The 11,124-nt window shown below is 36.2% G+C and overlaps 1 protein-coding gene across 2 annotated transcripts in view; it reads left to right on the top strand.

The window, feature by feature from the left end:
* Positions 1-3,358: 3,358 nt before the first annotated feature.
* Positions 3,359-11,124, top strand: part of LOC134744956 (phospholipid-transporting ATPase IF) — a 36,219-nt gene continuing 28,453 nt past the window's right edge. The window contains exons 1-2 of one of the 2 annotated variants that reach the window (XM_063678905.1): positions 3,359-3,490; positions 5,804-5,996. In XM_063678905.1, the coding sequence (XP_063534975.1) occupies positions 3,485-3,490; positions 5,804-5,996 (199 nt within the window). In that variant the 5' untranslated portion in view covers positions 3,359-3,484. Of the gene's footprint in view, positions 3,491-5,803; positions 5,997-11,124 lie in introns of those variants that run through there. The other variant, XM_063678913.1, reaches the window with a different exon arrangement.

Here is an 11,124-nt window from a genome sequence, read left to right as displayed (position 1 = left end):
TTTTTCTATGATCTGACTACAGGGTGACAAAAAATGTTACTAAAGTCGCGTAAATTACATTTTCTCAAATATGTTTGGGAATGGTCGCATTTTGTTCGTAAATCGAAAACGAGCAAAGAGGATATAATAAGATAGAGCGGTAAATACTGTCATAGTAGATTTTGTAATCACTGAAAATTCACTGCCATCTATCGACATACTTTAAAACTAAAAATGAAGATTTATAAAAATACGTTAAAATGTATTTAAATATGGATAAATGATTTTTTTATTTGCATTAATTATTTTTATATGATTTTGACCCATGTTCCTTAACGGATATGCGTGAAAATTATAAATAACAAACGAAACCATCAACGCCCTCTATACGAGAGTAGGCCAAAGCTAGTGGCGCCATCTGATCGAGAATCAAATTTTCGTGATTTTCGAGGCACGTTTTTTCCTTAGACTGTATCCATCTATTACGTAGTTATATCTATCTTTGGTATGAATCATTTTATTCCTAGGAATCCTGCAAGCGATGCTGGGTGTAAACAGGCATTTTCTGACTCGGACCATCTAGATAAGTACCTCGTCAGAAAATTCCTTTCTTTCCATCTTTCGGCAACAATGTACCATTGAAAGTATAATTCAAAAGAAATTAAGTATTATAACTTTCCTTTTGCCGGACACTTTCTGCTATTTTACTGCTAAGAGTGACAGGGAAACAAGATACCTATTATACTTTTCTCTGGCTCTCTCAGCAGAAATTGTCAAGACCATGTCTAGACCCAAGCATGACCACACCCATGGCGATACCGGCGGCTTCGCCTGTCACAGCATCATCTTGATACAGATGGAATTTCAACTGCTCATAGACATCTTGTCTATGGCTCCCATCGCGGCTAAACCTTAACCGAGGCATCCACCGTGACGCACCATTTCATTCTGCGCATTTTTCAATTGCGTTAAAAGATAGTCAATGATGTTCGCGCCGTAGTTCGTGTGGATCAGACCGAGGGCATACAAGCCACTATACCTTCGGAATACCCAGAAGAAGGCTCGGCTCGGCTTCTTTAGGAAGGTAAGATGGCATTGGAGGCGGAACATCCATAGAACTTCTGGTTGTCCAAGGAAAAGAGTGGGAGGTTACAGGACTAGAGGAAGATCGCCAATGAGATGGACCGACCAAATTAAAGCCAGTGTGTCGGCCACAGTAAGCGAATGCTCACGGAAAGCAGCTCTACGGAAGGAATGAAACGCGTGACGTATCGTGAAGCGAGTCTCTCAAAAGATTACATAATGGCCACGACAACTCTGTAGAGTGCAACGAAGAAGAAGATTGCATGAGGGCTAAGGATTCCCCTTCATGTCCTCTACCTGTGGATGACTCCAAGAGATGCTGTGACTGTTAATTTAGCTTAGTTTGTAGCTCTTGCTAACCCATTCCAGGTTATCCCTTAGGAACTGATCGCCTCTCCACTCCTAAATACCTATTAGAAATCAGTGATTCAAATTAGTCCTTACTATTATCAAATTACCAAGGCTATTTATCAGTCACTACGTAATTATAAGGTAATTATCTATTTCGAACTTAATCTTTATTAAAGGCATAATTATCAATTCGTTTTAATAATAAATGAAGCGGCTAACCGAAACTTAGCCTAGCTTTAGTCTGCCCGTCTGCCCTCGTTTTCACGCGTGGAATTCTCAGTTTGAAACTAGTTTATATTTAGAGTTTTGAATGATTCACGGTTAGTTTCACTAGACTTATATTGACCGGGATATAGACCGTGATTACCTTTTGTATTATATCGGGAGCTCACAAATAATACAAAAGGTAATCACGGTCTATATCCCGGTCAATATAAGTCTAGTTTATATTTATAGGGAAAAAATATATATCGAGCGTGCATTTTGTCCAATTCTAAAACTAAAACGGTAATTAATTTTATATTTTAAAATATGTAGACTACAACGGTTACGCTCACTTGAATTTTTCAAGTCCAAGTACTTAGGTTACGCTTTTATATTATATTTTTGCGGTAAAACAGAAATAAACATTTGTAATCAATATTTTTGCAAAGATCATTAGATATTTTTTTAGATATAGTAACGTTAGTTGCTTAGTCATAAAACAACACTTTTATTATTATAGCTGAATATCTGCATTAGAGTCACCAATTTGTTGATTAGCAAAACTTATTTACTAATAAGTTCTCGTATATTGTCCAAGATCCATTTTTGTGCATTTCACAATAGAAAGAAATTTAGAAATATAGAAAATAAATAAAATATTGAAATTTGTCATTTAAAATTCACGTTAATAGTTGAAATCAAAATATAACACTGAAAACCAGCCCCGAATAAGAAAGTACCCCGTACGCCTACCCTCGGAGAAAATTAACTGACAATGACATTATTCATTCATTACGTTATCATATATCTTTTAATCCATTTCTATGCATTTAAAAAATATATATTCAGAGAATTATAGTAAACAGTAAACCAGCTCACGAATAATCCAGCCTATACACGGTAGCTAAAAAATAAGTGCCTTCCCGTTGCCAGGGAGGTTTTGGGATTATACTGAGCAACTTTTACTATGGGACTAACCCCGAAATCGTGAAAAAAAATTTGGCTGTTTCATAGTTTTTGGCTGGTCCATTTTTTATGGGGGGGTAACTTTTATTTTCGCGATATCGTGGTTTGTCTCATTGTTAAAGTTGCTCAGTAATCTCAGCATAATACCAAAATCTCCCTGGCAACGGGAATGCACTTATTTTTTAGCCAACCTGTATACACGGTGTGGCCTGTAATAGGAGCAAAAAATTAAACTGTAGGCTGTACTCCTCATACCGACCAACATTAATTGTTTAGCGACTTTTAAAAATAACTTGTGTTTTGATTTTTAACACACTTTAAAGTTTTTTCCAAGACGCAATGTATTGCGAATTTTGTTATGTTTAAGGTGTGACAGGCAACGTTAATCACAATGATAATGGCGTACATTGAAGATAATATTTATTTTGTATGAAAAATACGAATTCTAGTCTTCATTATTTTTAAAAGTCGCTGAACAAATGTTGGTCAGTTTGAGGAGTATACAGTTAAATTTTTTGCTCCTATTACAGGCCACACCCGGTATAGCGCTACCCTTAGAGCAGATGCGGCCCTTCACATGCCACACGATGCACTAGTAATAACATTCGGCGTAGTTATCGATAACAAGTTATCATGTCGTCTTGCACATATTATTACGTTATTTTAAATCCATCTGAATGGATTTTAAATATAAATTTAACATTACACTCAAACCGCTGAAAATACAACTAGCCCTAAATACGAATCCACCCTGTAGTAACCTTTTGAACACCTGCGGCCCTTCACACGCCACCCGATGCACTGGCATTGACATTGGGCGCAGTCCTCGACGGTCGCGCCACGTGTTAAGATGCCTGGGCGGCCGATATTTGTAAAATAGTTCGACTAGAGTTTGGAACACATGAAGGTAAAGTTTTATGAGACTTTTAAGACATAAGTTTTTAGACACGTGTTAGTCATCATGTCAAAACTCTGGAAACTTACAACTTGAGAGATCAAATTAATTAAGCCTTTATTAAAGGATATAGGGCGACGCTTTAAGGATGACTCACGTTAGACCGGGCCGTGCCCGGGCCGGAGCTTCCGGCGCTTCGTTTTCTATGGTAAGCATCACGTGATCACCTGTCATGTCATAGAAAAGTAAGCGCCGGAAGCTCCGTTCCGGACACGGCCCGGTCTAACGTGAGTCATCCTTTAGGGAAAGGGGCAGCGACCTTCGCTCTGGTTCTTTCCTTGTCCAATAGATTTCACTGGCCATTCAGCGAGGTAATGCCGCCAATATTTTTGCCACATTTGGTCCGAGGGATAATCAAAGTGGGGGGTTATAATATTGTATTAGTTAAGTTATTTAGTTTTACTCTTAATATTTAGATCAGTACGGTTTTTACTCACTATTATTTTTAGTCGCTTTTGGCGACATGTTTCGGATTCTTTGGGGAGTGCACGACGTACAACCGCCGCGGACACTCGTGCCTGAGGAAGGATTCCCAAATAATCCGAAACATGTCGCCAGAAGCGACTAAAAATAATAGTGAGTAAAAACCGTACTGATCTAAATATTTTAAAATATGTCTCACGATAGTATTAGTTTTACTCTTTCCTAGGTTTATTTAAGTTTGTCCTACCAGGTTAGTCCGTCATCGCTCCTGGACTCCTGGTTCCCCCGGGCCAGGTGGCATGCGTAAACGCATTTTCCCAACGTTAAAAAAAAGGTTTATTTAAGTTTATAAGTAATTTGTATGTTTAATTAATTGTTACATTTCTTTGATGAATAAAAATAGTTTCTCAACATTTACTATTTCCATATAATTTGATATTTACCAGTCGCTTTTCGGTGAAGGAAAACTTTGTGAGGAAACCGGACTAATCCCGATAAGGCCTAGTTTACCCTCTGGGTTGGAAGGTCAGATGGCAATCGCTTTCGTAAAAACTAGTACCTAAGCCAATTCTTGGGATTAGTTGCCAAGCGGACCCTTCCATGAGTCGTGGCAAAATTCCGGGACAACTCGAGGAAGATGATGAACATTTACTAAACAATATTTTGATTTGTTGTATTTTGAGATTGGAACGGCTGATCGGGTAACCGGATGGCCTAGAGGTTAGGGCGTTTATTATTATTTATTTAATTTAATTTTATTTTATATTATTTATTTGGGGCATTTATATTTATTTAGCCGCGAAAGGTGAAAACGATGCTTTGAATCCGGCCTCGGCAACTGAAGGGCATGGTCCACTTTTTCTTTGGCGTGAAAACTCACCAAAAATTGGTGTGTGGAGAAAGAGTTAAAGAATTTTGATTGATGAAAATTGACTTGGGTCTTTGAAGTAGGTAGGTACATAACCCAATTGAAAGAAGTTCTCCATTAATTGTGGATAATTTTGCATTTATTTTAATCCAGAATTATTGACATCTATAGATTTCAGTTTAAAAATAACTTACTTATTCAGAGGCTTTCAAAATGTATTCAATTAAAGAAGCGATGTTATGGTTTGATAAACAAAACGACATTACTCTTATTCGAATGTGTATAGTCCGCTATAAAAGGCCTATGGTATTTCCGTTTTAGCTAATTTACTTCAATTTTTATTATTATTATTTTTTTTATAAAAAAAAATTAAAACTAATAAAATAAATAATAATAATGTAATGTAATAATTGAACCATAATTTACTTTCTGTTCATAGTGTTCGTTTGTCTATCTTGATCTGTTTATTGTTTCATTCTCAATTGCTCAAAGGTTGACTGGAAGAGATCCCTTATAGGGATAAGTCCGCCTTTGTACATTGTATATATTTATGTTCTTTTATTGTGTTTGTAATCTGTCTTATGTACAATAAAGTGTTTATATACATACATACATACATAAATACATAAAACTTACCCACCTGCGAAAGGGTGCCCATAAGGTTGCCTACATTCCCACGCTGAATAACTATGCCTATTCTTTGGCATTCGTCCAGAAGGCCGATTCTAATGTAACAATTTGTTATAGCTTCGAACTGGTTTTGACACGATCTTGACGATTGTCTTGGTGATTAGCGCGCATCTCACGCACGACTTTCTAAACCGTAACACTTCCAAAGGCTGAGAGTAAGGGTGAAACTTTCTGCAGATTAGTTCTTACAAATAAAATTTGATAGAACGGAACTCTTCAACGAATTATCATCGAAATCGGAGTATGATGACTCGTGCAATTCTCAATATCTCTTCTTCCCTCAGGGCAACAAGGTGTCGTCAGCATCAGAGACCAGGCAGATCGAGGTGGGTGCGGCGGCGGACGGCAAGAAGCACAACAAAATCAAGACTTCTCGCTACACTCTTCTGATGTTCATACCACAGAACCTCACTGAGCAGTTTAGAAGGATCGTCAACTTTTACTTCCTCGTCGTCACTTTTATAGCCATAGTTATTGGTGAGTTGATCATACATACCTCAGTTTTCTATCTTCAGTTAACAGTAGGTACCTAAATCTAAGAAAAACATAAAACAATTAAGACGCCCCGCTGTACGCTGCTGATGTTCATACCGCAAAACATTGCTGAGCAGCTGAACGATCGTCAACTTATAAATAAATAAAACCGGCCAAGTGCGAGTCGGACTCGCGCACTGAGGGTTCCGTACTTTTTAGTATTTGCTGTTATAGGGGCAACAGAAATACATCATCTGTGATAATTTCAAGCTATCACGGTTCATGAGATACAGCCTGGTGACAGACAGACGGACAGACGGACAGCGGAATCTTTGCGGGTCCCGTTTTTAGGGTTCCGTACCTCAAAAGGAAAAAACGGAACCCTTATAGGATCACTCGTGCGTCTGTCTGTCTGTCCGTCTGTCACAGCCTATTTTCTCCGAAACTACTGGACCAATTAAGTTGAAATTTGGTATACATATGTAAGTTTGTGACCCAAAGATGGACATGTAACGTAAACAATTAAAATTTAAACATCGCGACCACTTTTGGGGATAAATGAGAAAATTAAAAAATAATGTTTTTCAAACTATTTTGTGTTATATATCAAATGAAAAAGCTCATTGTAAGAAACTGAAATATATTTTTTTTATAATTTTAGGATAAACAGTTTAGAAGTTATTCAAGAAAATATACAAAAAATTACCATTCCCCCCCTTTATCTCCGAAACTACTGGGTCTAAAATTATGAAAAAATACACAAAATAGTTCTTTACCTTAGATCACAGGAAAACCTATTAGAAATGTGTAGTCAATCGTGAGTCAGACTTAATTACTTAGTTTTTAATCCGACTCCTACGGGTTTTTTAAAGACATTTCACTTACATTTCACATAAAAAATACATTGTTTCAATTGTGTAATGTACGGAACCCTTGGAACGCGAGTCCGACTCGCACTTGGCCGGTTTTTACCCTTTGGGTACGGAACCCTAAAAAGAAAAAACTGCTTCCATTTCCTCGTGGAAATGGAAGTCCTCGTCGTCACGTATATAGCCATAGTTATTGGTGAGTGGGTAATAATTACACAGTTTTGTATATCTCTGCTGCTGATATTCATAAGTATTAACTACGGAATCTCGCCGAACAGTTTACAAGAATTTTAAACTTTTACTTCCTCGTCATTACTTTCAAAGCGGTCGCTATTAATAAGTTGGCCCTAAGTACACAGTCCTGTATCTTCAGTTAGCAGTATATGTATGTCATTCATAATATATGCTGCTAATGATCATATAACAGTATCTCATTCAGTTCAGGAGGAGAGTCAACTTACTTTTGCGTATTGAATAAAAATTAGACAGAAAACAGATCGGAAGTTAGAAAAATTCAAATGTATGTAGATAAGTGTCGCTGATCCGAGCGAACTACTAATACATAGGGCGAGATATCTCGCATTTATTTTCACCGCCACGCCACGCACTTCGCATGTAATCAATACATTTCAGTAAATAAATAAGTACTTACTTCGTAGACATGTAGTAGATATCGGAAGTTTACTTACAAATGTACGTAAATAACTGTGAAGTCATAGTAGGGATTCTCTCACAAATAAAACTCAGATAAGCGTACTTGAAATTGCTTTGAGATATGATAAAAATCGTAGGTTATTAAAATTTACATTTTTATCAAGGTTTTCTCCAGGATTAACTAATCCATGTGTGCCCAACATATCCGTGACTCGTATCCAATATTAATATTACCGAGGATGCGTGCGATGGACGCAAGAATACCATACATACATACACATACATATAATCACGCCTATTTCCCGGAGGGGTAGGCAGAGACCACGGATTTCCACTTGCTACGATCCTGACATACCTCTTTCGCTTCCTTCACTTTCATAACATTCCTCATACACGCTCGCCGGTTTAGGGTGCTCTTGACCTGGCCTTTCTTCAGGATTTCCCCGATCTGATCAGAGAAAGTCCGCCGAGGTCTGCCCCTTCCAACTCCCGTTTCTACCTCTCCCTTATATACTCTCTTTGTTAGCCTCCTTTCACTCATTCTTCGCAAGAATACCAATTTGTGAATTTAGTATGATTCGCGATTGGAGGCATTTTTTTAGTTTAGAGCGCTCAAATATCATAAAACTAATTAAATTGGAGATAGACGCCAATTTCTTTTCTGATCAAATCGGTCGTTATGATTACCCCGTCTGGACATACATAAATAATTATATTAGCGACCTTCGGTCTCCATCATGTAAGCATCATAATAGTTAATATCCTATATGTGGCCTAATACTACTGATAATTACATGTAGTATGTACCTGGCTCTATACTTTTGATTGTTGTATCTATGGTCATTTTAGTTTGAGAGAGAGAGCTGTCAGATTTGGCGGCAGGCCTGTGCGCGAGGTTATGTTACTTATGTTCGATTTGATCTTTATGTAATCTTATAATTAATCCTGTATATCAATGTAATAAAAGAAATGTCAAAGCAAGCAGTGGTTTGTGTGCTAAACCCCTTTTACTGAGCATTAAATCTATGGATGATTTCAACTCAGAAAGCGGGATTGTGAATTCAAATGCCCACATAGAAATTGGATGATTATTTTCACCTATATAGAGATGAAGCACACATCTCGAAGAATGTGAAAAAAAAAACGCTTAGTTAAGGCGTATATCTGGAGCATTGCTTTAAATGTTTGTGAGACGTGGACAGTGACACAACGGGACAGAGAGCGATTGGAGGCCTTTGAAATCCGGTGTTGACGGAGGATGCTAAGGATTAGCTGGACAGAAAGGAAGACGAACGTTGAGGAACTGAGCATGGCAGGAGAGAAGAGATGCCTGTTAGGCACAACAGCTAACAGAAGGTGTAAGATGATTAGTCATCTAATACGGCACGACCCGCACGACAGATTCTTTTTAAACATCCTGAAGGGCAAGATTGAGCGAGAAAGACGCAGAGGAACACATATCTCAGCCAAATGAAAGATAGAGTTTCTGTCATGTTGTACGAGGGAGTCAAAAGGCTGGCCCAGCAAAGAATGGTAATTACTCCATCAACAAGAGCATAGCTCTTAAAATTGATGATGATGATGAAAGAGGTACATAGTAATGTAAGTTGCTTGGTCTTTTGAATGTTAATTTCATAATCAAGACAATAGTGTATATATATATATAAATATATATGATACACGATTTCATTAGTTTTGTTTTGTACGGTAAACAAAATGATTGACAATTGGTTTCATTTGTTTAAAATAAAAGTTGTTTTAAATTTGCAATGCACTGGACATTTGCTATGTATTGATCTAGTTATTAACCTGTGTTTTTTGTCATTGTTTGTTTTTGGACTGACACGTTGAGACACGTTGGAATACAATGAGAATAGATCTCGACGAAAATGCAAGCAAACGACCATCACGGTGAGATTGGTGAGACGCAGAGAACTATCATTAAGAGCCAACATGGTTATAAGAAGTCAAAATGGTAAGGATGGTATTGTGCACTGTTCAGGTACAATTCAGGTGCTCAGTGAAGTTAATTATTAACAATGAGTTGTAAAATGACAATAATTGAATATTTACTAGGTATTATTACTATTATTTTTTGGATAGTCTAATGACACTAAAAGGTTATTTTTTGTTCTAATGATGCATGAGTATATAATGCCTATATATGGTAAGAGATAACAAAAAAAAGGTGATTGATTAGTATTGCAGAAGTTATTGCCATGATGAAATGATGAGATAGCAAAGATGAGAGGTAGCGACTGACAGCGGGCTAGAATTGTAGGAGATTGGCCCATGACGGTTGTCAATGGGAAGATTTAGAAAAGGCCTTTACCAAGCATCACACTTATTGAGATAAATACCCCGGTCTCTAATTCAGAATAAAAGAACCTTAATAGATAAATGTGCATATCGGTTATTTAGGTGAAAAGACAAAGAAACTAGTTTTTGTTTTGATGCAAACAAATTATTTATAAACATTTGTATATAGGCAAATGTAAAAAAAAAAAAAATGTTAATTAAAGATGGTATATTCTACATAGTAGTACTGTAGGTACATGCATTTAGTTGCCAATCATTGTTGTACTGAAAATTATTAGTCTGGATACTCCGAGAGATGCATATAGAAACAATAATGAATTAATGGAATTACACACAGTATGAATTCTAAATTTGAAATGAATGACATTGATAGTTTTACATCTATTTCATACTACTGTTTTAAATGACATGCAATTGAAAATCAAAGTAACAATTTTAAAACATCATTATTATCATTCAGGGAGCATGATTTACATGATGACTGGTTGCGTTGTGAATATTAACATAGCATAAGAAAATGAAAAAAATGAAATATAAATGTTTACTTTCTGATAACAATAAGTACAGTTCACTTTCAGTGGTTAAGATCTCCTAGTAGGTATTTAAAAGAAGTTATATTTCACTCTATTTAGAAATCTTGAATACCTACTTCATACCTTTGAATTGGTGACAAGCGGTATTTATATTTAAACCTTATTGCACAAAATATACACCAATGTACACATTTGTTTCTCTAAATTTATAAGTTTAGTGCAAGTTCTGTCTAGTAAAAGCAGATTGGCTAAACAAGAACAGATTACTTTTTCCATGCTGTTGACACAATATTCAATATTTGTATTAAGCATATTGCATAGTATTCAGTTATATTTTGCAGTTGTACAATACAATAACAAACCACAAATGAAACTATGAATTGTTGCTATGAAATACAATTAATTTGTGACTTTATGGTTTCATTTGCATAAAGGGTGAATCTGAAATAATTATTGTATGACAGATTCAGGTTAAGAAATTTTACAGTTAGTGATGCCTAACTAAGTTAATCAAACTCTTAGGTCACAAATTATAAAATTCAGGTTACTAATAGGTAAGGACCATAAAGTGTCAAGAAAAGGTAAAAGCAGCATACTTGTGTATACATTATCAAGTTAAGAAAGTCTATTTGTAAAATTAAAAAGTTTACAAAAACAGTCCCTGTTTGAAAAAAAAAACAAGACAAAGAATTCTCATTGAAAATTGACTTGAAATGCAAAATCGATGAATAAGTACAACCACTGTCACAAGTGTTA

Source organism: Cydia strobilella, chromosome 1 (assembly GCF_947568885.1).
Source record: "Cydia strobilella chromosome 1, ilCydStro3.1, whole genome shotgun sequence".
Classification (NCBI taxonomy): Eukaryota; Metazoa; Arthropoda; class Insecta; order Lepidoptera; family Tortricidae; genus Cydia; species Cydia strobilella.
This window is presented reverse-complemented; position numbering and strand designations above follow the sequence as displayed.